The following is a 25194-nucleotide window of genomic DNA, read 5'->3' on the forward strand; positions in this document are numbered from 1 at the left end:
ATGTGTGCATGCTCAGTCACTTCAGTTATGTCTGACTCTTTGCAACCCTGTGACTGTAGCCTGCCAGGCTCCTCTGTCCATGGGATTTTCCAGGCAAGAATACTGGAGTAGCTTGCTGTACTATTAGGTAATCTGCCTGATAGATCCCTGCCATCCCCTAAAGGAAAATGACCTTGCTGTAAGTAATCTGATTTTTGTCTAGTATAATTAACTCTTCTCTCTCCCTTCTGCCTATGAAACTCTCTTATTTTAGATAACTCCTCAGAGCACCTTTATATCTGTTGGTTGGATGCTGCCTGACTCATACATTATTGAATAAAGCCAATATAATCTTTACATTTGCTGAGTTGAATTTTGCTTTTTAACATTATATAAGCCCAAGTTCTGACCACCCTTTTGAGTCACTCCTAACTGGCTGTTTCCTGTGCATGTGCAATGCATATGTTAAGAAACATGTTGGTTTTCCTCTTGTTAATCTGTCTTTTGTCAGTCTAATTATAGGCCCAATGAACCTGAGTAGAGGGAAATAGTTTTTTTTCTCTCATTGTTTTAGTAACAAAAGGTCTAAGTTTTACACTGATTTCAGCTTCAACTTATAAATTTGATTTGTCCTCTGAAAACCATAAGACTTTCAGTCCCTCCAGTACCCGTTGTTTTGCATGCCCAAATATTGAGGCTCTGTGCTTTGCCCAACTTCTAATTATTCAGAGAAATAACAAAGCAGACATAGTTAATTACCTGGGTTAAAGATAGTTAATAAGAACAAACATTTCCTTAATATTTACTTTGTGTCAAGTGCTGTGTTAGTTACTGTTAACATCATCTCATTTAATCCCCACAACCTTTGAACTAAAGAATGTCATGCTTGTATCTCTAAAAGGACTGAGTCATTACTCACTGTGGTGACTGACCTTCAACACACTCTGAAAGGAGTTGAGGGCAGAGATCAGGAATGAGGCACTCTGTGCTTTGGGAATACTGGCAGAACAGGCCTTCAGATGGATATTTTCAGGAGAAAATGTGAACCCAATTGAGACAGGAGGGAAGGAGGCAGGGCACAACCATTAAGAGAATGATACACAGGGGAATTTCCTGGTGGTCCAGTGGTTAAAACTTGGTGCTTTCACTGCAGGGGCCCAGGTTCAACCCCTGATAGAGGAACTAAGATCCCAGGAGCCATGTGGCCTGCCCCTCATCCCCCCGCCCCCACCAAAAAAAAAAAAAAAAAAATAGAAGATAGGACAAATGCCATTTAGAACCAAGTAGGCCCAAGATGGTGGGAGATTCAAATTCCAATAGACCTTGACCCTCATTATAAGCTCACTGTAATACATGTGCATGCTCAATGACATACCCACAGGCACCATGACAGTTCTGAGATTGGCCATAAAAGCCCAAAAAGTGAGTGGTAACCCAATTTCTAGAAACCCCCACTCCTTTCCCCAAATAGTTGAAATAATCTTCCCACTTGTTAGCCTATGAAATTACCCAACCTATAAAAACTAACAACCATGGGGCTTCTCTCCTTCTGAGATGGCCCACACTCTGTCTATGGAGTATGTAACTCCCTCAATAAACCTGCTTTCACTCTATTTCATCTAGTTCTTGAATTCTTTCCTGTAGGAAGCCAAGGACCCTCACTTTGGGGCTTATCCCAGGGTCTTGCCCAAGACTTGGGAAGTGACCATTCTCTCATGCCCCATTTTCCTGCAACACAACTTCTTGCATTTTCCCATACTTAGAAAAGCACTAAAATCATTAACTAAGATATCTGTGCCTTGTGACTAGCAGTAGCCCTCTACCAAGATGTGCTTGGCGGCACTTACCCACTCCCTTCTCCACAATCAAAGACATGATCATCTCTCCTCTACCTCTTCAGAGCAATTCCTCAGAGCTACCTGAGACACTGTCTCTTGGGCTATAGTCCTCAGTAAATCCCCAAATAAAACTGAAACTCACAGCTCTCACATTGTGCATTTTTACTTCAGTCAACAATCCAACAAGCCAGGTATTGTTCTTTCCATCTTGAACAAGAGGAAAATGAGGCTGTCAGACTAACTAACTTGTCCTGGATTAGAGAACCAGTCAACAGCGGGGCTTCCCTGGTGGCTCAGTGGTAAAGAATTTGCCCCGCTGTTGAGTGGGTTTGATCCCTGGGTCTGGAAGATTTTCTGGAGAAGGAAATGGCAACCCACTCCAGTCCTCTTGTCTGGGGAATCCCAAGGACAGAGGAGCCTGGCAGGCTACAGTCCATGGGGTCACAAAGAGTCAGACATGACTTATCGACTAAACAACAACAAAACAGCAGAATCAAGGCTCAAACCCAGGATTGTCTGACTCTTGAGTATGTCCACTACTCAGGACATGACTGTTTACATAGAGATTCTGATTTAAAATATTGAAACTAACACTAGTCTTAACAATTTCTCATTGAGAGATCAGTCAAAAAAAAATGTTTCAATGATTACAGAATCATAAACTGAACACAGAAGTCTACTTCTTGCTGTTTTAAGTAGTCCAGAAAGCTTTAGTTCATTGTATCGGTGTTTGACTTTGCAGATCTCAGAAAAGGATGTATTCAGTGAGTGAATTTGATGTTTTTCATCTCTTCTGCTTTCCCCCTTTAGGAGTTCCTATGGAGATGCTAATGATGATAGTAGACAAGGATCAAAGGTAGACAAAACTTAAGGGAGAGACTACGGGAAGGAGCCTGGATGATTCCCCTCAGGAATCCACTCCTAAATGATTAAACAGGATCCGCCTAGTCTTTAAAGTTTGAAGTTGAATACTGGTGAGGAAGCTACCGTCCTACTTACTGATGAGGCAGGGAGAAAGTTTCAACTTGTCAGAGAAACTGAGGCTTCTTGCCTTATTATATTGAAATTCAGAACTGGCATGGTTATGCACTTTTTTCTCAGCAACTTAAGAGTTTAGATTGAAGTTCTGATAACAGTATAAATCTCCATGAGTGTGAATATGAATATATCTTCAAATAGATTGTAAAGTTTTTTGAGGACATGGATTACATCTCTGCTTTCTAGAACTAAGCAAGGTTTTGCTCACGACTGTTAATCAGTACATTTGTGACACCCATTTGGTTCCAGTTTAAACACAAATAAAAAGTGAAAATGAATGAAGGAAACTTGCTGTTTTAGGAATTTTGCTTGAATGCCTAGGATAGTTCAAAGTTATAAATGTAAGCTGTAAAAGTACCTGGTTCATGTACTGCTTGCAGCTCGGAGAAAGACTAGGTCTGGAAGGTCAGATTCATATGAAATTAAAACGCAGAAAATGCCAGAAATTAAGGTATATCTTAGTTTTCAAAAAAAGTTAAAATGCTAGATATGAATAGTTAATCTCACTTGTTAAAATACAAACCTTCAAACCTTTAGTTTCCTCTGCAAAATAAGCTGGAGCGTGTAGGGTTTGAACCAGGCACCAGGCAATGCTTTTACAGGCCTTTCAGAGCTGTCATTCTGGGATAGTACGACAGGTTCAAGATGATAGCTTGGGAATAGAAGGCTGCTAAACTTGATCATATACTCTTATGCAATTTAATGGACTTTTCCCCCGCCCCTGCCCATCATCAGCTCTTTTAAGACTATATCATATTTCCCTGAGGATACCTAAAATCTAGCATAACGATCTACAATTTATAGCAAAATGGAGGCTGGAGAAGGCGTCCAATAAATGTCTGCTGATTGAATGAACACCTGCGGGCCTAGGTTCTACCGCGCTTATTCCTAAGCGTCCTCAAGAGGTCAGCTCCCAAATCGAGTTCAGGGCCGGGCGGAGGTCGAGCTCCCCAACTCCGCCCCGCACTTGCCTTCTCCAATAACCAAGTCTAAACTGATGCCTACGCAGTGACCGGCTCCGGTGGTTCTCACTGCGGGACAACTCGACTTCCTCTAATGATCTGGGACAGGCATCTGCAGTTAGTGCCCTGAACAGAATTAGGGCCGGGCGGGTACCGAAACCCAGGAAGCGCCAGACATTGACTTAAAGCAGATCCAATTAGGACGCCTAAGAACCAAAGAAAGCCGGAACTTTTGGGTAGCCACGCTGTCCGCTGAAAAACCTATCCTTCTCTTCCTCCCACGCTACTCTGTTGCTAGAGCAACTGTGGGCGTCTCTAACCCGACGGCGGAAACAGGACAGAAAGAGTACACGTCTCCAGCTCTGGGACAGATCCGTTGCGCAGGCGCACTAGTTTTCTCTGGCTGTAGTTCTCATGCAGTTGACGTATTCTGCGTCTGCGCATTACTTGCTTCGCGCCTTGGCCGGCCTATACGCCTGCGCAAAGTGGCAACTCGAGGAGGGCGGAGCTGGGATATTATCTGTGCGCATGCGCCAACGCTATATCCGGTGTGGTGGTCTGGTCAGTTAGGAGTTTGAGGGTACGCCGGCGGGAATATTCAGCTTGAAGCCGACTGTAGCCATGTCGGCGTCTGTGTTGTCGGTCATCTCGCGGTTTTTAGAAGAGTACTTGAGCTCCACTCCTCAGCGTTTGAAGTTGTTGGACGCATACCTCCTGTATATACTGCTGACCGGAGCGCTGCAGTTCGGTTATTGTCTCCTCGTGGGGACCTTCCCCTTCAACTCCTTCCTCTCGGGCTTCATCTCTTGTGTGGGGAGCTTCATCCTAGCGGGTAATGATTCTATAAGTGATCTCAATAATAATGTGTTGCTTTGGTGCGTGCTTGTATTTCCACAGTACTCGGTTCTGTATCAGACCACCGCCTTCTGAAGTTGTGAGGGGAATCTGCATTGCCGTGTTTTTGTGAGTGGGGAAATTGAGGCTCATTCAGGTTGTCGTACCTAACACCAAAAAGCCGCCGAAGAACTGGACTTAAATCTCGAAACACCTTCATTCTGCTCCTCAACCTGGTGATCCACTTCACTTCATATTGGTCCAGGGAAAACTGCATTTCGGCTTTAACTTAAGTTTATTTAACACAGCTTTGAAGTTGGTAAACTTTTAAAATGGAAAACCCAACTCTGAAGCTGTTATTTTACTATCTTGAACTCAGCTTCCATTCTCATAATTCTGTTATTGGTGTGATACAATCAGAAGAATTTTTGAGCAGATAATTTTTCTTTATGCCAAGTCTTTGTATTTGAGGCTGCTGTGGCTAAAATTGAATTGGCAGACCCCCTAACTTCCTCCCCAATGAGAAGTTGATGACTTGTCATTGAAGAAAATGCCTACTGAGAGGGAATAGTGGGGTTCTTGTGGGGGATTGTGATTTCATAGCTGTTGGATAATAGGTAATTGGGGCTAAGAAATGAAAATTGCTTTAGGAAAAAGGATTCAGGACAATCCATAGTTGCTGTGGAAGGGTATTGGTTGCATTTCTTTTTATTTTTTAAAAATTATTTTTAACTGGAGGATAACTGCTTTACAATGTTGTGTTGGTTTCTGCCATACAGCAGAGTGAATCAACCATAAGGGTACCTGTATCCCCTCCCTTTTGAAACTCCCTCCCACTTCCACACCCTCTTCCCCCATCTCTAGGTTGTCGTATAGCACTGGGTTGAGCTCCCTCAGTTATACAGCAGCCTCCCACTAGCTATCTGTTTGACACATGGTAATGTATATGTTTCAGTGCTACTCTCTCAATTCATCCCACCCTTTTCTTAACCTGCTCTGTCCACAAGTCTGTTCTGTCTGTCTTTCTCTTCCTGCCCTGCATATAGGTTCATGAGTACCATTTCTCTAGATTCCATGTATATGTGTCAATATATGATATTTGTTTTTTGTTTCTGACTGACTTCACTTTGTGTAACAGGCTCTAGGTTCATCCACCTCAGTTCAGCACCCTCAAATGTGTTCCTTTTTATGGCTAATACTCCACTGTATGTATGTACAGCTTCTTTATCCATTTATCTGTTGATGCACATCTCACTTGCTCCCATGACCTGACTATTGTAAATAGTGCTGCAGTGAGATTTGGAATACATGTGTCTTTTTGAATTATGGGTTTCTCAGGGTGTATGCCCAGTAGTGGGATACCTGGGTTATAGGGTAGTTTTATTCCTAGTTTTCAAAGTAATCACCATACTGTTCTCCATAGTGGCTCTCTCAGTTTACGTTCCCACCAACAGTGGAAGAGGGTTCTCTGTTCTCCATATCCTCTCCAGCATTTATTGTTTGTATAATACATTTCTTAATGGTGGCCATTCCGACCAGTGTGAGGTGGTGATACCTCATTGTTGTTTTGATTTGTTTAGAGCATTTCTCTAATAATGAGCCATGTTGAGCATCTTTTCATGTGTTTATTGACTGGATTTAGAAAAGGCAGAGGAACCAGAGATCAAATTGCCAACATCTGCTGGATCATCGAAAAAGCAGGAGGGTTCCAGGAAAACATCTACTTCTGCTTTACTGACTATGCCAAAGCCTTTGACTATGTAGATCACAATAAACTGTAGAAAATTCTGACAGAGATGGGAATACCAGACCACCTGACCTGCCTCTTGAGAAACCTATATGCAGGTCAGGAAGCAACAGTTAGAACTGGACATGGACCAACAGACTAGTTCCAAATAGGAAAAGGAGTACATCAAGTCTGTATATTGTCACCCTGCTTATTTAACTTATATGCAGAGTACATCATGAGAAACACTGGGCTGGATGAAGCACTAGCTGGAATCAAGGTTGCCAGGAGAAATATCAGTAACCTCAGATATGCAGATGACACTACCCTTATGGCAGAAAGTGAAGAAGAACTAAAAAGCCTCTTGATGAAAGTGAAAGAGGAGAGTGAAAAAGTTGGCTTAAAACTTAACATTCAGAAAACTAAGATCCTGCATCTGGTCGTATCACTTCATAGCAAATAGATGGGGAGACAGTGGAAACAGTGGCTGACTTTATTTTTTTGGGCTCCAAAATCACTGCAGATGGTGATTGCAGCCATCAAATTAAAAGGCGCTTACTCCTTGGAAGAAAAGTTATGACCAACCTAGATAGCATATTAAAAAGCAGAGACATTACTTTACCAACAAAGGTCCATCTAGTCAAAGCTGTGGTTTTTCCAGTGGTCATGTATGGATGTGAGAGTTGGACTATAAAGAAAGCTGAGTGCTGAAGAATTGATGCTTTTGGAGAAGACTCTTGAGAGTCCCTTGGATTGCAAGGAGATCCAGCCAGTCCATCTTAAAGGAGATCAGTCCTGAATATTCATTGGAAGGACTGATGCTGAAGCTGAAACTCCAATACTTTGGCCACCTGATGCAAAGTACTGACTCATTGGAAAAGACCCTGATGCTGGGAAAGATTGAAGGTGGGAGAAGGGGATGACAGACTGATGAAATGGTTGGATGGCAGCACCGACTCAATGGACATGAGTTTGAGTAAACTCTGGGAGTTGGTGATGAAAAGGGAGGCCTGGTGTGCTGCAGTCCATGGGGTCCCAAAGAGTCGGACATGACTGAGCAACTGAACTGAACTGATATGTCTTTGGAGAAATGTCTGTTTAGGTCTTCTACCCATGTTTTGGTTGGCTTATTTGTCTTATGTTGAGCTGCATGAGCTGCTTGTATATTTTGGAGATTAATCCTTTGTCAGTTGCTTTCTCCCATTCTGAGGGTTTTCTTTTTATTTTTGTTTATAGTTTCCTTTGCTGTGCAAGTGTTTTTAAGTTTAATTTGATCCCATTTGTCTATTTTTGTTTGCATTTCTTTTTACACCTTTGACCTTACTAAATCCACCACTGCCTTGTGTCTGTTTATTGTGCTGGGGTTTCTAACCTCCCCAAGTTGTTCTATCTATTGGAAGAGAAGGGAGGTCAGTTTGGCTGAGAAAGGGAATTGTAGGCGATTATGTGGAAGGATTAGGTAGTTCTGGGTGCTAGAACTTTGAGGGCCAGGCCAAGGAATTTTATCCTCTAGGTAATAGGAATGCATCTAAGCATTTAAAACATTTAAAAATTTTTTTAGATTTGAGTGAAGGAGAGACTTAAAATTGGTGTTAATATGTAGGATAAACTGGAGGGGAAAGTTCTCTAATCTGGTTCCTTAATTTTTTTTTTTTTAATTTTTTTTTCCCTTAATTTTTTTTGGTAGTCTGTTCTTTTCCATCCCTTCTGCATGTGTTCTTTAGCATATGCTCTTTGGACATTGACTAGTACATTATAAATCAGTACAGGACCCTGTCACTTTTTTTTTTTTTTAAATCCTGACATTATTTGAGCCCAATGAAAATGATCTGTTTTCTCCTATTCCCTCATGACTGGGGAGACTTACCCATGGTTTCAAGAAGGAGCCAGAGGTAGAAAATTGCCGTTGATAAATCTTTTTTTGTTTGTTTTTTTGGATCAACAGTTTACAGTGTAGAAGACTTCAATGATAGAATATTTTTCTTCTTCCAGACAGATTTCAGACATTCTCAGCAGCTGACTGTTTATCTTTTGGTTAGATATCTCTAGAAGAGGACACCTGTCCCTTTTTCAGAATAGCATCCCAGTATTGGCAGCCTTTCTAGTTTTTCCTTTTTTACTTGATTCAAATCCCTCTTTTGCTCCTTTAAAGTGCTCTTTAGGGGTACTCTTTCTACCCCCTTCTGATGTCTATGTCAGAAGCTTTCTCTATCCCTTTTATACTTTAATAAACTCTATTGCACAAAAAAATAAATAAATAAAAATAAAGTGCACTTTAGGAGGGATGTGTGGAAAACATTAAGACTGTCCTTAAAATAAGTCTTTGATATTGAAATCAGTTTTTAAGTAGTTTCACAGCTTTTGTCTATTCTGTTTTCTAATCTTTATGAAATACTTTTGGAATTAACAGCGTTTTGTTTCCCCTAGTTTATAGATCCAAAATGATTTGAATTTGAAAGGCAAGGAGGCCTAATTCAGAGTGTTTTCTTTCTCATGGCAGCTCTTTGGCTGTGAGGACTGGAGTCCAGTGTTTCTTTGGGAATTATCTATTAGATTCCTAGGCCCATGCTGCTGCTGCTGCTGCTGCTAAGTCACGTCAGTGTCCGACTCTGTGCGACCCCATAGACGGCAGCCCAAGAGGCTTCTCTGTCCCTGGGACCATAGCTGTTATCAAAGAAGTTGGGAGTTTGGCAGCATTATGCCTGACAGTCCTGTTTCTAAATCTCATATCTGTTGCTAGCTGTTTGTCTTCTGTCATTCAGGTTCTCAATATCTGCTATCTGGAAATCTTCCTTATTGATCTCCCAGCCTCTTGTCTCTCCCTCCAGTCCCTCTTCCACTATGTTTGCGGGCTTGATTTGACTTACAGATCTAACTGTTCTACTCCCCACAGAAAATTTGTCTGTATCCAAAGAGAAATTTAAAATATTTTTTAATGGTGTAGAGGCTCTTTGATGATCTGGCCCTGGCCACATCGCGAGCTTCATCTCTTGTCTCCACCTCCTCTGTACTTTATATCCCAGTATTATTGTGTTACTTATTATTCCCTGAACATGCCAAGGTGTATTAAGCTATTTTACCTTTGTTTGATTGCCTGGAAAATTCCTTCCCTTTTTAGACAGCTCAAGTGCTGCTTCCCTTTGAGCCCTTGCCTGGCTCTTGAGATTTAGGTCTTCCTCCCATGTTCTGTAGGTGTGTAATGCTCTGTTCATCAATTAGTGCTTAATACTGAATGTTCAGTTTTGAGCATGCCTCCGATAAGTTAAAGAATGTTGAATATTTATGTGTCAGGTTTCCTGGCGGGGAACTGAGAATTTAACTATGGAACATGCAGATGTGGTGTCTACTCCCACAGGGTTTATAATCTGGTGGGAGATGCAGGCAAGTACATGGATATGGTGCTGTGATGGAGAAGTATTGGTGAGAATAGTGGTCTGTAACACTTCCCTAATATGTTTGCTTTTCCAAGACATGATTCGTAATTTCTCTCTGCACTCTCACCTGTCTTTTCTCTTTTCCTTTATTCTCAGTTGATCTTGCTTTGTTTTTTGCTTTCCCTTTCCCAACAGGGAATCATAGCAGCTCACCTCCACTTGTACCCCTGCTCTCTGGCTTACTTCCTGTGATGATGGATGATATATCCCTTTCCTATCAGAGGCCACCTCCTCCGCTTGTGAAGAGCATCTTGATGTCTCTTGCTCACTCAAGGACTCATCTTCTGTAATCATCCCTCCATTCTGTACCATTAACTTCCCTCCACTGGATCATTCTCATCATACACATATGCTCTAATTAATCATCCAATTAAAAAATTTATTTGACTCCAGATACTCCTCTAGCTACTGTTCCATTTCTTTTCCATCATCACGGAATTCCTTGAAAAAAATAGTCTAGTTGTCTAGTTGTTTCTGCTTTCTCATTTTCCATTTGCTCTTAACCCACTCATGGTGGTGGTCTTTCCCCACCACTGCAGTGAAACCACTCTTTCCATCTTGCCAGATCTAATAGCACACATCTCACCTAGCCGGAATGCTCAGCAACATTTATCAGTTAACATAGTTGGCTGCTTCCTTCTGAGTGAATGAAGTACTTTCTTCTCAAAACTTTTACAACACTACACTCTCCTGGTTGTTCTCTTTTACCTCGTTGGTTTTTCCTTCTTACTGTTGGTGCTAGGTGTTCTCGGTCTGAGGGTGTGGTTCCAAACCCATTCTCTATTTCTTTCCTTTAGATGAATTTAAATAATATCTATGTAACTGCAGCTACCACTTTAATATTTTCAGTTTTAACCTGTTCCCTGAATTCCAAATTAGTAAGTCCAGTTGCCCACTTGACATCTTCACTTGATGTCTAACAGACAACTCCAAATTGAGCCTTCCGGCCCAACCATCTTTCTCTTGCCAGTCAGAACATAGTGTCAACATTGGTTAAATTGTTGAAGCTAAAAATTTAGGAGGTTTTCTTGATGCCTTGGTTTCTCTTACCTCCCACATCCATCACATCAGCAAGCCCTTCTTTTCCAAAACATAGCCTGTATCTCTCCACTTCTGTCCATTTTACTCCCATTGCCCAAGCTCTGGCTCCTACTTGACTCTCTTGTTTCTTTAACTCTGCAAACCATTCTCTATATTGCAGTTCTACCATCCTTAAAAAATGTAAATCAGATTATTTTACTCATCGGCTCAAAACTTCGAAATATTACTCCGTTGCTCTTAGAACTACATCCAGACTCTTTACTGAAGCTTACAAAGCCCCACAGGATTTGGCCCTTGTCCCCCTCTTGCCCTTGATCTCTACAGTCTAGTCAGTCTGACATGTTGTACCTAGAGCATGTCAACATTGTTCTTGCTCCCTGGAATGCTCTGCCCCTAGATCTTTCCATAGTTGGCTCCTATCAAATTTTGGTCTTAAAATAGCACCTTGTTAGAACTTCTGTTACCACCAAATAAGAAATAGCTTCCTAGTCACTCTTCTATTACATTGTTTTCTTTATAGCACATATCTCTACCTCATATTTCCTTATTTATTTGTTTTCTTGTTTATTATGTTCCTCTTCATTGAAGTGTAAGTTCTTTGGGAGCCAGACTCTTGTCTTATTCTATGCCAAATGGCACATAGTAGATGCTCAGTAAATATTTTGCTGAATAAATGTACATTTAAGGAGATAAATTAGAACCACTAAAATGGAGCAAGCTGCCTCAGAAGGTAGTACATTTCCATTTTTGGAAGTGCTGAGGGAGAGACTGAGGATATTTGTGGGGGGCGGCGGGGGTGGGGGGGGTGTGTGGTTTGAACAGAGGGCTTCCATGATGACTCAGACAGTAAAGAATCTACCTGCAATGCAAGAGATGCGGGTTCGATCCCTGGGGTTGGGAAGATCCCTTGGAGAAGGGAATGGCAACCCACTCCAGTATTCTTTTTGCCTGGAGAATTCTATGGACAGAGGAACCTGGAGGGCTACAGTCTATGGGGTCGCAAAGTGTTGGACATGACTGAGAGACTAACACTTTTTGAACAGGCGTTCTTTGCCTTTTTTTCACCCCTGCATGTTGGGGATATGTTGCCTCTGTGATAACACAGGCTCTGGATGGTTTGTAATTCTCTACCTGGGGATGACTTATCAGATTCCGGAAATGGTAAGTATATTTTGAAACGATTCCCAGCTGATTCATGCAGCCCTCTTGGCATGCCCATTCTCACCATCTCTTGGGCATTTTGTGCATCATAAGGGATGTTGGTCTGTATGACATTCAGGGTTGTGAAAATGGTAACATCACCTTCATGTAGAGTTTCTCTTTTCCTTTTGTCCCCCATTCTCAAGCACTGCTCTACTCCCACCTTCCACCTCAATAGCCTCTGTTAATTGTGTTTGGTATCTCTCCAGATTTTTTCCTACATTCCAAGAAAAATGAGAAAATATATTTAAGAGAAATATGGAATAGAATAGTGTAATATTTTTGGCTTTTTTTCAATTGATATATTTTAGATATCTTTACTGTCAACCTATCGAGAATTCACCTCATTCTTTTGAATAATTGCATGAGATTTTATTGCATGTCTGTAATTTATTTAAATAATCCCTTGATGTCATTTGGACTGTTATCACTTTTTTTTCAGCTTTAGGTACATGCTGTTAGAATGTCCTTGTTCTGTAAGATAAATTTTTTAGTTAAAAGGTGGCAACATTTTAAATATTAATAGATGTTGCTAGTTGCTCTGGCAAATGGATGAACCAAGCTGTACTCACCCCAGCGGATTTTAATTGGCCACCCTTGTTTCAGTCAGTGTCCTTCATGTTTTGAAGAGTCCAGGTTCCTGAAAATATCAGGGGTGTTTCCACAGTGTTTGCATGTTTAAGCATAATGACAACTCTTGCCATAGTGATGGACTCTTGAGAACTAGTCTAATAGTTTTCTGACCTTTGGGTTAGATCTCAGTTCGTTGCCTTCTCTTGGTTAGTGGTAAAATGGATGCTCAGTTCAGTTCAGTCACTCAGTTGTGTCCGACTCTTTGTGACCCCATGGACTGCAGCACACCAGGCCTCCCTGTCCATCACCAACTCCCTGAGTTTACTTAGACTCCTGTCCATTGAGTCAGTGATCCATCCAGCCATCTCATCCTCTGTCATCCCCTTCTCCTGCCTTCAATCTTTCCCAGCATCAGGGTCTTTTCCAATGAGTCAGGTCTTCCCATCAGGCGGCCAAAGTATTGAAGTTTCAGCTTCAGCATCAGTCCTTCCAATGAATATTTAGGAATGATTTCCTTTAGGATGGACTGGTTGGATCTCCCTGCAGTCCAAGGGACTCTCAAGAGTCTTCTCCAACAACACAGTTCAAAAGCATCAATTCTTCAGCACTCAGCTTTCTTTATAGTCCAACTCATATCCATACATGACTACTGGAAAAACCATAACCTTGACTAGATGGACCTTTGTTGGCAAAGTAATGTCTCTGCTTTTTAATATGCTGTCTAGGTTGATCATATCTTTCCTTCCAAGGAGCCTTTTAATTTCATGGCTGCAGTTACCATCTGCAGTGATTTTGGAGCCCAAGAAAATAAAGTCTGTCACTGTTTCCACCGTTTCCCCATCTATTTGCCATGAAGTGATGGGACCGGATGCTAGCATGAAGTAAATTTAAGTTGTGTAATCATTTGTCACAGGTATAAAGATATTTAGGAAAAGTGTATCCCTAGAACTTTCTTTTCATGTCAAATGGTGACTGTGGCTACAGTATCAGGTTGGAATCTTCAAGGGTAGGTACAGAAGGTGGCCATCGAGAGTTCTCTGTCAGAGCTATGTAACTTAGATCTCTTGCCTTTTTTGAGACCAGCAGCTGCTAGAACTGGGAGATCAAAGATTATTTATAACTGTGAGGTCCTTGTGGATACGCATCTCTGCTGTCTAATAAACATGTTCTGTTGGAAATAATTGACAATTTTATAACTTGGTCTCAGCCTGCTTCCTTCGTTACTACCTCAACTACATCTCAGTCTTAATAAGTTTATAAACTTAAGTCAGGAGATAAGAGAGTTCTCAAGATTTTCTGGTTGTATATATATTTTTTCTAAGTAAGCCTTTGATTTTTAGCTTAACTCTGAGAAGTCATATTGTTCCCTTTAACAAACAACAGCAGAAAATTTAAGTGTACAGCTTGATGAACTTTAAAAAATTTACCCTTTTAACCACAATCACGTCAAGATATAGAACATTACCAGCACCCTAAAGATCTCTCCACATGCTTTCCAAGTCATCTCTCCTGTGAAAGATTAAAAACCACTATCCTGACTTGTATCACTGTAGATTGTTTTTGGCCGGTTTTAAGCTTTGTAGAAGTAGAATCATGAGAATGTATTTTTTGGCATCTGGATTGTACTGCTTATCATGATATTTGTGGAAATCCATGTTGTGAAGTTCTTTCATTGCTATATGGTATCTGTTGTATGCATATGCCATAATTTACCCATTTTACTGTTTTGTTTGTGGGTTTTTTTTGGTTGCTTAACTTGTGAAATCTTAGTTCTCCAACCAGGGATGGAATCTGGGTCCCTGTCAGTGACAGTGCTGAGTCCTAACCACCGGACTGCTAGAGAATACCCCCCTGTTTTACTATTGATAGATATTAGATTGCATCCACTTGGGGGCCATCATCGGTATCATTCCTTACGTGTCACTTCTGTTGGAATAGAATTATTGGGTCAGAGGGTCTGAGTATTTGCATTAGTCATACATGTTACATACTTGATAATCATTTTTGTTTTTTTCTTCTTGTACAGTTTGTCTGAGAATACAGATCAACCCACAAAACAAGGCGGATTTCCAAGGCATCTCCCCAGAGCGAGCCTTTGCTGATTTTCTCTTTGCCAGCACCATCCTTCACCTTGTTGTCATGAACTTCGTTGGCTGAATCATTCCTGTTTACTTAACTGAGGAGGAGGAGACTAGAAGAATGTAAGTGATGATCTTAGCGCTTATCACATGATGTTGATTTTAGGAATAGAGATTGGAGGGGGCTGGTTTTGATTATGGTTGGCAGAGTTCCCATAGTGCTGATGAGAGGTTTGCAGAATTTTCCATATTGGTCTGCAAAGTTTGTGTTAATATCATCATGATTCATCAGTGCTGCTGATCTTGGTCATTGCCTTCTCTTCTCACTGTTCTGGAAATGATTAAGAGAGCAGAAAATGGGAGTTTGCTTGTAGCTAATACATTAATTTCTGCACCAATAACCCCCTGAAAATAACTCTGAGCTCTTGGAAGAGACATAAATTGTAGATTTTGGTTTTAGTTTTGCTCTATAATTTTTTTTCTGATATTGATCCCAGATGACTTCAAATGCTGGGCCATTGTTCCCAGAGTACCTAGTATAGTGCTTACACTTGATACACATATAGTATATGCTAAATGAATGATAGCTTCATGATGACAGCTTCTTGCTAATATATGTGCTAAATTAAAAATTAATGGGAAAATTAGATTAGCTTGGGAGAACACCTTAAAATATAAGATGAGATGCTCTTTGGTTCACTTGTCAGTTTTCCTTTTTTTTTAGCAGTAGAGCTCTTTTTTCCCCCTAAGTATCTCAATCAGTTCAGTTCAGTCACTCAGTTGTGTCCAGCTCTTTGCGACCCCATGAACTGCAGCACGCCAGGCCTCCCTGTCCATCACCAACTCCTGGAGTTCACCCAAACCCATGTCCATTGAGTCAGTGATGCCATCCAACCATCTCATCCTCTGTTGTCCCCTTCTCCTTCTGCCCCCAATGTTTCCCAGCATCAGGGTCTTTCAAATGAGTCAGCTCTTTGCATCAGGTGGCCAAAATATTGGAGTTTCAGCTTCAACATCTGTCCTTCCAATGAACACCCAGGACTGATCTCCTTTAGGATGGACTGGTTGGGTCTCCTTGCAGTCCAAGGGACTTTTAAGAGTCTTCTCCAGCACCATAGTTCAAAAGCGTCAATTCTTCAGAGCTCAGCTTTCTTTGTAGCTTTCTTTGTAGCTTTCTTTCTCAGCTTTCTTTGACCACTGGAAAAACCATAGCCTTGACTAGACATACCTTTGTTGGCAAAGTAATGTCTCTGCTTTTTAATATACTGTCTAGGTTGGTCATAGCTTTTCTTCCAAGGAGCAAGCGCCTTTTAATTTCATGCCTGCAGTCACCATCTGCAGTGATTTTGGAGCCCCCAAAATAGAATCTAAATATATAAAATGGCAGAGGAGCCAGGGTTGTTTTGATTGACAAAGTTGAAAAGCCCTCTTTGCTCGGCTCCCCTCGTGTGTAGTATGCCCTCCCCTCCATCCTTCCCTCCTAAGCAGAATCCTAAAGCTCTGAGAAGCACTTGACTCTGTTAATAATTGTTTTATATGTGAGGAAAGAGAGTTCCAGAGCATCTACTGGTTTCCTTGGCTACGTAGCTCAGTGGAGGCAGAGCAGTGTCCTAGTCCAGTGGTGCTCTTCCAGTATCCTATGTTGCCTACTCATGAGTAAATGCACTCTATTCTCTGCCTTTCCCCACAGAATTAAATCTTGGTATTACTGGGGTAGAGAAAAGAGAACATTAGGAAATGTTACCCTCTCTGGGGGAAGAGGCCCAGCCTCTTTCTGTTGTACTTGGAAAGCTGTCTTTTTTGTATTAATCAGAAATCTAACACATGAGTTACAACAGCCATGGGCAAGGTAAATGTAATACTGTGACTGACTATACTTCAGTTTCTATCATAAGTCAATCAGTTACTTAGTATATTACATAAAGCCTTTCCATTTTGTATATTGTCTCAAAAACAGTTCTGTTAGTTCAGGTGAAGTTTCACTTTTGGCAATAGTTAAGTTGACAGAGATGGTTTATATCAGTGAAAGAGCTTGAGAACCACTTCTTTCTACTATTGTAATACAGTTGAATTTTTTGGAGACCTGATCAGGACTTGAATTGTTCTCTCATATGCCAGTCAATGCCTTGGTACTGGGAATACAAAGAAAAGGAAAATATAGTTCCTGCCTTCAAGAAGTGAACAGTCTAATGGAGAAGCCACGTGCCCACAGCAGTTAGAGCCATGCTAAAGACCTGAACAAAGTGCTGTGGGGGCTGAGAGAAGGTGGCTGCCATGCTATCTGGAGCAGAGGCCGCAGGCGAGGTGTCTGACCAGTGACAGCTTCTGCAGTGCAGGTGGAAAACCTAGCCAACAGCGCTGACCTTCACTGACCCGCGAACATCCTGAGTAACCCTTGGGCTCTGATAGTAAACTTGCGGGAAAGGTCATAAGTCTTCTGATTGCCTTACTTTAAAAGTAATGGCTTACTTTAGAGCAATGCCTTACTCTAAAAAGTAAATGCCTTACTTTTTTCTAGATGAGTCATGGTGGTGTATACTTTAACAAGGGGACAGAGCATACAGTCCAAGGATGTTCTCTAGGATCAGGGAGATACCAAATCATGAAAAATTATTTCTTAGGGCTGTCATGATTGGAAGAGGACTCTGCTGCAGAGAGCTTAGTATTTCAAAATTATGACAAAAACAGACAAAAAAGCAGGCTCAGCAGAAACTGCATACTGCAGACCATATTAATGACCTAGGGCCACCTGTTCAGCTGGGAATTATGGATCCAGGGTACAGCATAATCTTCCAATCCCAGATTGCAGTGTTAAATCATTCTATAGAGGGTATATTCATAGAGAATTCTTCTGTAGGGGACTCGTCAGGGTTTTTTTCCCCAGAGATCTTTCATTTGACATACAGTATACTGTCCTGCTCTCAATCTTCAGATAGACATTTTCCTGCTCTTTTTCTGTGTTTCTAATTCAGTTCTATGTGCAGTGTCCTAAAACACTTTTAAAAATGGTTTTTAAGTGAGTTTTCAATATTTGTATCAGAGGGTACAGCAAAAATTTAATACTCTCCATATTTGCCAAGTATGTTGGGAATTGGGTATAAAAAGAATAAACATCTATAGGGTACTGCTCTTTGTGAATTTTGGGGTAGCATTTAAAACCAGCAGCGACTCTGAAAAAGGCAGATCAGAAGAAAATGGCGTTGAGTTAAAGAAATGTTTTCAAGGAGAAGTAAGGAAGTTAGCAGATAGTGAATGCTCACATGGACCAGGTTTTAAGTTCTTTTTATTCTGTCTTATTTTATTTTCAGAACAACCTCTTGAGGATAAACTTGCTAATTCCACTTATGAATGGGAAACTGAGATTCAAGGAGCCTTGCTGGAAATCTTTTAAGTCTGATAATCCAGTCTGATGTCAAAAAATGTTTTTAATCTCTATTTTCACTTGTGTTACTTGCTCAATCTTGTCCGACTCTTTGCAACCCCACAGACTGTAGCCCGCCAGGCTCCTCTGTCCATAGGGATTCTTTAGGTAAGGATACTGTGGTGGGTGCCATTTTCTTCTCCAGGGAATCTTCCCGACACAGGGAAACCTGGGTCTCCTGTACTGCAGACAGATTCCTTACCATCTGAGCCACCAGGGAGGCCCTAATTTTTGCTTAAAATTGCTTATTATGGGAACTTCCCTGGTGGTCCAGTGGCTAAGATTCTGTGCTCCCAATGAAGGGGGTTGGGTTTGATCCCTGGTCAAAGAATTAGATCCTACATGCCGCAACTAAGAGCTCCTTCACCACAAGTGAAGTTCCTGTACTGCAACTAAAGATCCTACATGCTGCAATGAAGATTGAAGATCCTGCGTGCTGCAACCAAGACCCGGGGCAGTCAATAAATATATATTAAAAAAAAAAACACCCTCCTAAAAAAAATTGCTTGTTATAAAGTATTTGACAGTTGCATAGTCAGAGAAATGTGTTTAAAATGTGGCCACAGTTATTTTACCACCATCTTTTCCTTTATTACTTACTTTCTTTGCTTGTATGACAATGTTAAAAGTACAGAAAAGTACAGAGAATAATATAACATCCCCATGTTCATTACTTGCAGTGGACAGATTTTGAACAGAAACTAAGCTAAAGTTCCTTTGAATCCCTCCAGTCCCCATTGTTTCTCTCTGCTGTAAGACTTTACTGTCTTCTTGAAGTTTATAAATATATAAAAACTACTGTTAATACAACCTTATCCAAACTTCAGACTTTGTGGCCTCCTGAAAACATGTCCAGAGATAGCAGAGTGAGAAACCTGTGGTAAAAGTTAGCTGTTCAGTTGGCAACACTGGTATAGGTGGCTATTCCTGGGGTCAAGAATAGACTTCATAATATTTAAAAAGTTATTATAAAAAGGAAAAATTCTCCTCATGAGCTTCTGAGTTGGGAGAATTCATGCACCTCTCAAGTGATGGTATTTGGCACTTAGGTGGCAGTAAGTCTGTTTTGAATGAATGCATCATATTCAGTGGACTTGAATATTTAGAGATTTACATAACTACAGGTGAATATTTCCTGTTTTGTTTTTCCATGTTTCCCTGTGAAATTCTTTTCAGAAAATGTCAGCCTACCTCAAGTGTTCGGAAGGGAAGAGAGACTTAGCTACATTGGATCACAGCTTGGGAAGGGAAGTTCCTGATGACTCCGCCCTGGATCAGAGGGAAGAGTGAACAGGGCTTTGACAAAGGGACAGACCTGAGCTTGGAAGTGTGCTTAGCCTGGGGGAGATGGTTTGCCACCAGCTTGTGCTGAAACCTTGTTAGTGTTAGTCTTTATGCTGGAGGCTGTTCTACAAGTCTTTAAATATCCATAGTGTTTAATTCTGGCTGAAGCGAGGGTGCTACAAGGCTGGGCAGAGCATAACTCTGACTAACGGAACTATATTCCAACAAGCAGTTGCTGTTGGCTTTTTGAATTCATCAGTAAATATCAGTACTATAGTAATCTAGAAAATTACCTCTAAAGGGAATTCTAATGTTATTTTTTAGGCTATACTGCCACCTAGTGGCCAGTACATTTCATTACTGAGAGAATATACTACAAAACTCAAGAGAAACTGAGTTTAGGGAAAGAGACCACAAACACCTTTGTGATAGAACCCAGTTTCTTTCCAGTCACAGGAGGGCAGCAGAGGTCCAGGTGGGCCTGGATGTTAGGTAGGGGGTGCTTTACATTCTGACCAGAAGTGGGCAGTGTCGAGTGAGGCACAAAAGGGCATGCAGCCTTACAGTGACCCTAGGTTTTGTTTCATGTGAAGACCAAGCATACAGTGGCCCACAGATATACTTTTTATTTCTTTTTCTTATCTTGTCAGTTCAGGAGCTCCCATTTTGGCTTATTCTAGACCTGTTTCTGACTTGATGGACATGAGTTTGAGTAAGCTCCAGGAGTTCATGATGGACAGGGAATCCTGGCGTGTTGCGGTCCATGGGGTTGCAGAGTCTAACACAGCTGAGTGACTGAACTGAGACCTGGTTTTGCTCTTCTCCTGGAAGCCAGCTTTAAGTTTGTGTGTGTGTGTGTGTGTGAGTGAGGGGTTAGTGTCTTTCATTTTCTCTGTGACATTTCACCTTATATTGAATTAGCCATCAGATAAGTTCTGAAAAAGGAATAACTAAATTTGTAGAAAACATTTTGAGTTAGCATAGTCTTTTTTTCAACCCCCTTTTTTTTCCTTGGTTGGAGAGGGAGCTTAATTTTTTACCTATTCTTAAAACCTTAAATCTGCTTATTTTTTTAAAAAAACAAAAACCCTGATAATTGATGACTTTTTTTTTTTTTTAATTGATGACTTTTAATTGGTGATTTTGCTCTATTTTGTACTTGGTTTATTGATAACTACAAAAAAAAAGAGGGACTATCAGGTAGATTTGTGTGTGTGTGTGTGTGTGTGTGTGTGTTTTAATTTGTTCTGTTTTTTAAGTTTGGCTGAGCTTTGTGTCTTACGGAGTCCTAGTTCCCGACTAAGGATGGAACCTGGGCCCCGGTAGCGAAAGTGCTGACTCCTAACCGCTAGACAGCCAGGGGACTCCTACAGATTTGTGTTTATGAAGTCCCTACCTTATTTTCTCTACCCTTGCAGCTCAGCTGAGTCCTGCTGCAAGTCATTCTTCCCCCAGGTTGCATAGGATCCTCTTGGGGCTGTCATGGTTCCCTGTGCCTGCCCCTAATGCTGCGCTTAGCCATACACTTACAAAACCATTCATTTTCCTGTCTCTCCCACTGGACTCTTAAATGACCAGGGAATGGGGACCTTAGAGCTTAGCACAGAGCTAACATAGTGCATGATTGTTGTGTAAATCATTTTCAACAGCAAGAAATGCTGTATAAAATAGCTGTATCCTTAGTTATGTGGATGCTCAGACATGAGGAATGTACTGTAGAAGGACGAAGCCAAGGAAACAGTCCACATGAAGGGTGGTAGAGTGGGGCATGAGCATGAGATCAGAAGTCAGAAGACCTGCGTTGTAGACTTTGCTGTGCTGTTAACTAGTTGGATGGAGAAATAAGCTTGTCTCTGAGCCCTCACTTCCCCTATCTTTACAGGGAGGGAATTGGCCTGGGTGATCATCAGAGTCTCTTGCAGTTGTTGAAGCCTCTAATTAATAGTGTTCATGATAGTCCCATTGTGTTTGAGGAGGATCGCACTGTGTGGATCCTCAGCTGAGCTTTGCTTTTTTTTCCTTTGCTTTTTTCCTTCAGTTTTTGCTTTTTATACATTACCAGGTTTTCATCACCCATCAGGGTGGTGCAAAGTTAAAAATGTACGATGTTTGTATAAAGCCTTTTACAAAATTAGACAACATTTGTTGAATGTTTTAACGTTATCACATACCAGGCTTGCAGGACTCACACACATCCCATGTGCACTTTTTTTTTTTTTTAACACATCAACCTATGTCATCCTCACAGCTCATGCTGGGATCAGTTCAGTTCAGTTCAGTCGCTCAGTCATGTCTGACTCTTTGCGACCTGATGGACTGCAGCACGCCAGGCCTCCCTGTCCATCACCAACTCCCGGAGCTTACTCAAACTCATATCCATTGAGTCAGTGATCCATCCAACCATCTCATCCTGTGTTGTCCCCTTCTCCTCCTGTCCTCAATCTTTGCCAGCATCAGGGTCTTTTCCAATGAGTCAGTTCTTCGCATCGGGTAGCCAAAGTATTGGAGTTTCAGCTTCAGCATCAGTCCTTCCAATGAACACCCAGGACTGATCTCCTTCAGGATGGACTGGCTGGATCTCCTTGCAGTCCAAGGGACTCTCAAAGAGTCTTCTCCAACACCACAGTTCAAAAGCACCAATTCTTTGGCGCTCAGCATGGCACTCGGCACACTGGGATGGAGGTAGACAAATAGTAGTAGTCCCTTTCTATCCATGAGGTAAGGAAACCTTGATGAAATTAAAATTGATTTGCCCAGGGCCTGGAACTAATAAGTGACTGAGTAGGAACTCGTTAACTGACATTTTTACTCCAAACTTTTATATTCCTTCCTCTCTAGTGTTCAAAGACTTTTGGATGATGAATATAATGTCTTGTTAGAAGGTTTCCTTTAACAGTATTAAAGTTGCTTCTCTTTTTTAAATGGGAAAAACTTAGAGGTAAATGTTTCTGTACAATAAGTCATCTTTAATATGATCTGGAAGAAATGGTGGAGAATGCACATCAGGAAACCTGACTTTATCTCAAGAGGCTGACCCTGGGCCAGCGCCGTCTGATAGAACTCTGCTTTGGGCAAACTGAGTCTGCAGCTGCCCAGTATGGTAGCTGTAGTTATTAAACATTACGAATGTGGCTATGTGACTGAGACACTGTTTTTTTTCCTTTTTGGCCACACCCCGCGGCATGTGGAATCTTAAGTTCCCTGACCAGGGATTGAACCCATACCCCTTGCACTCGAAGTACAGAGTCTTAATCACTGGGCCGCCAGGGACGTCTAAGACACTGAATTTTTAATTTTATTTAATGTTAACTCAGTTTGAATACTCACCTGTGGCCAGTGGCTGTGGTGTTGACAGCTCAGCTCTGGACAGATCTGTCAAACTCTCAGATGGCAGTTGCCTCATCTGTAAGATAAGAAGACTAGATGCACTTTGATTCATATTTTCTCCAATTTTAGTTTTAATTGGGTGAGTAGAATCTAGGATGAGATGGATTTGAAGGAAAATCGGTATTTGAGCATATCTGCTCAGTGCTGGTGTCTGAATAGAGATGGTGCTGAGGAAGTAGACAGATTCCAGATGGAAATGACCCTGTCTGGCATCATCTTTTGTGACTTTACAGAGAGTAATTATTTTGAATAGTTCTTTGTGTTGTGCCTTACTTTCTCTCAAGATGACGGGGACAGGTTGATGGAATGGTGCTGTCTTTCCTGCTTGGGTGAATAGACTGAAGAAGCCATGCGCACTCTTCTCAGTAGGTGTCTTCCACTTTACATATCTTGTTATCAGGGGAGGAAATCTTATTAGTCAGTTTCCTGAAACCTTTATCCCCTGGTTAACAGTTGAAATCATTCTTCTGAGCTGGTGAATAGTTCAGTTTTGTTGAGCCTAATAATTCAGAAACTCCTAGAAGCTCTGCTTTTAGAATATTGTCTGGTAAATATACTTTTGCCTTAAAAGAAAGGAGCAGATCTATGTAGGAATTTTCTGAAAACCATTTTCAAAGAAATTTGTTAATCATTTTCTTGCCTTTTAGATGGACCAGTCCCAATGTCTTAGATTTAAATGTTTTAATATCATAAGATCTCAAAACTTGACTTTCCTAATAAACGAGGATTTCTTTTAGCATTCTCAGTGGTCAAGGCTCTTCCCTGAAGTGGCCTGTGCTCTAGTCCTCTCTCACCTTGGCTGTTAGCACCGATGTGTTGTACTAGTTCATAGTCTGTTGTCAGAGAGTTTGCTTAAAAAATTTGATGGAGTGAATAGGTGAGTTTCAGTAGATCTGTTTGTTCTTTTTTTGGCACTGTGCTCACTTTTGCTCCCCAATTTTTGCTCTTTGTTTTATTACATATTTCTTCTAATTCCACTGATGTAGGAATATTCTGCAATTATGTAGCATTACTGTAAGTGCCATTGTTAGTGAAATAAAAGCAATCTGGCTAGAACTCTTAAGATCTTTCCTTTAAGCTCTGATGCTAGAATCTCCAGGTCGCCTGAACCAATACACAAAGTAAGGTGGTGCCCTTTCACATAGGGGGTAGCCCCCCTCTTCTGAAAGGTCGTGTTTCCCAACATTTCTCAAGTGATGGCACACACGGAAGATGACAGTATTTTTACGGCCCACTGCAGGAAAATGGACTGCTTGTGGCCGGGGACATTGGGGTGCCTAGAGTCAAGGGGTCACCCCTGGCCACACCAAGTTGGAGCAACTGTGGGTAGCCCTCCCACAGGGGTGAGAAAGAAAGCCACTTCTCTTGGAGTTGTTCTCCACCTCATTCTCGCCAAAAATAGTCTTATCTTTAAATGAAAACCATTCCTTCTCTTTTGGTCCTTCGTTAAACCTGAGGTTAGAGATCTTTTTCTAGGTTTTTCGAATTCTTCTTTCTTCCACTCCCCACCCCTCCCACCCCAACGAGAAGTTAGTGCTTTATAAGCTTTCTAAATCCAGAAAAGTTCTTTAGGTTAAGTTGAAGCCCTCTCGCCTCAAAGAGGGTTTGTGGATCAGGGAGGTCAGAGTGACTTACATGAAGTCACACAGCTGATTAATTGGAGAGCCAGCGTTAGACCTGTGTCTGCAGTTCCAAGTCAGTTATGTCTTGGAATTGAGATTTGAGCATTAGTTTTTATGGATACTTCTGTAAAATGTTCAGTGAAAAGTATTCGCCTTATTTTGGTTGTTCTAGCCTTGTTTAAATACTTTCCAGAATTGGGAACCCTGTAACTGCCTTTGTCTATACAGGTTTAGAATTTAGGTTAAAGGATTTGAGGCCCTGTCTGTAGTGTCACAAGACATTTTAGGAACCATGAATATCTCTTCTTACCTCTCTGCTTCTTTCTTTCAGGTTCACCTTTTAATTTCCCCTGGATAAGAGCTCTTTGAGATGGCAGTTTGCTGGACACATGGATTTTCTTCAGGTTTCTGCTTCCTACCAACTCCTTGGGGTGCAGTGGAGAGCCTAGAGAAGCTCCCTGCCTTCCGAGCCAGAACAACTTTGTGATAAGCATTTGTTAGCATAGCCTCTGCCTTCCATACAGTGTAACCTTTCTGCCTTCCAAATTAAAAAGCTCCATGCCCCTCCTTCCTCTGCCTCTGGCTGTGTTTTTTGGTATTAAAATCCTTTTCCTTCAGTCCTCTGTGCACACTTCTTTAGGAGTTGATAACTTGCAACTGTGAATCTACCTCCATGTTTTCCTTAAGTGTATTTGAAGTTAATGACAAAAGGCACCTCTGACAACCCTGGGAAAGTAGAGCCCTTTGTCTTTTCCCTGGAGCTGGTAATCCCTTACT

General features: G+C 41.3%; 1 protein-coding gene across 3 annotated transcripts; it reads left to right on the forward strand.

The window, feature by feature from the left end:
* The first annotated feature begins 4318 nt into the window (after positions 1–4318).
* Positions 4319–24987, forward strand: DAD1 (defender against cell death 1). 3 transcript variants are annotated; one of them, XR_006269952.1, is made up of 4 exons: positions 4319–4649; positions 14652–14826; positions 18012–18232; positions 24749–24987. XR_006269952.1 is itself a non-coding variant. In XM_043471234.1 (3 exons), the coding sequence occupies exons 1-2, from the start codon at positions 4439–4441 to the stop codon at positions 14780–14782; spliced, it is 342 nt and encodes a 113-aa protein (XP_043327169.1). In that variant the 5' UTR covers positions 4319–4438; the 3' UTR covers positions 14783–14826; positions 24749–24987. The 3 variants fall into 3 exon arrangements, 2 of the variants coding, with proteins under 2 accessions (XP_043327169.1, XP_043327170.1); XM_043471234.1 differs by lacking the exon at positions 18012–18232; XM_043471235.1 differs by lacking the exon at positions 24749–24987 and having other exon boundaries at positions 18012–18949.
* Positions 24988–25194: the final 207 nt, after the last annotated feature.

This window comes from Cervus canadensis, chromosome 6 (assembly GCF_019320065.1).
Source record: "Cervus canadensis isolate Bull #8, Minnesota chromosome 6, ASM1932006v1, whole genome shotgun sequence".
Classification (NCBI taxonomy): domain Eukaryota; kingdom Metazoa; phylum Chordata; class Mammalia; order Artiodactyla; family Cervidae; genus Cervus; species Cervus canadensis.

What these genes read in the sequence shown, in the direction of transcription:
- DAD1 (XM_043471234.1), top strand. Translation starts at nt 4,439, where the DNA reads ATGTCGGCGTCTGTGTTGTCGGTCATCTCGCGGTTTTTAGAAGAGTAC. An exon ending in GGGGAGCTTCATCCTAGCGG is followed by an intron (nt 4,650 to 14,651) that starts GTAATGATTCTA and finishes CTTCTTGTACAG; the next exon opens with TTTGTCTGAGAATACAGATC.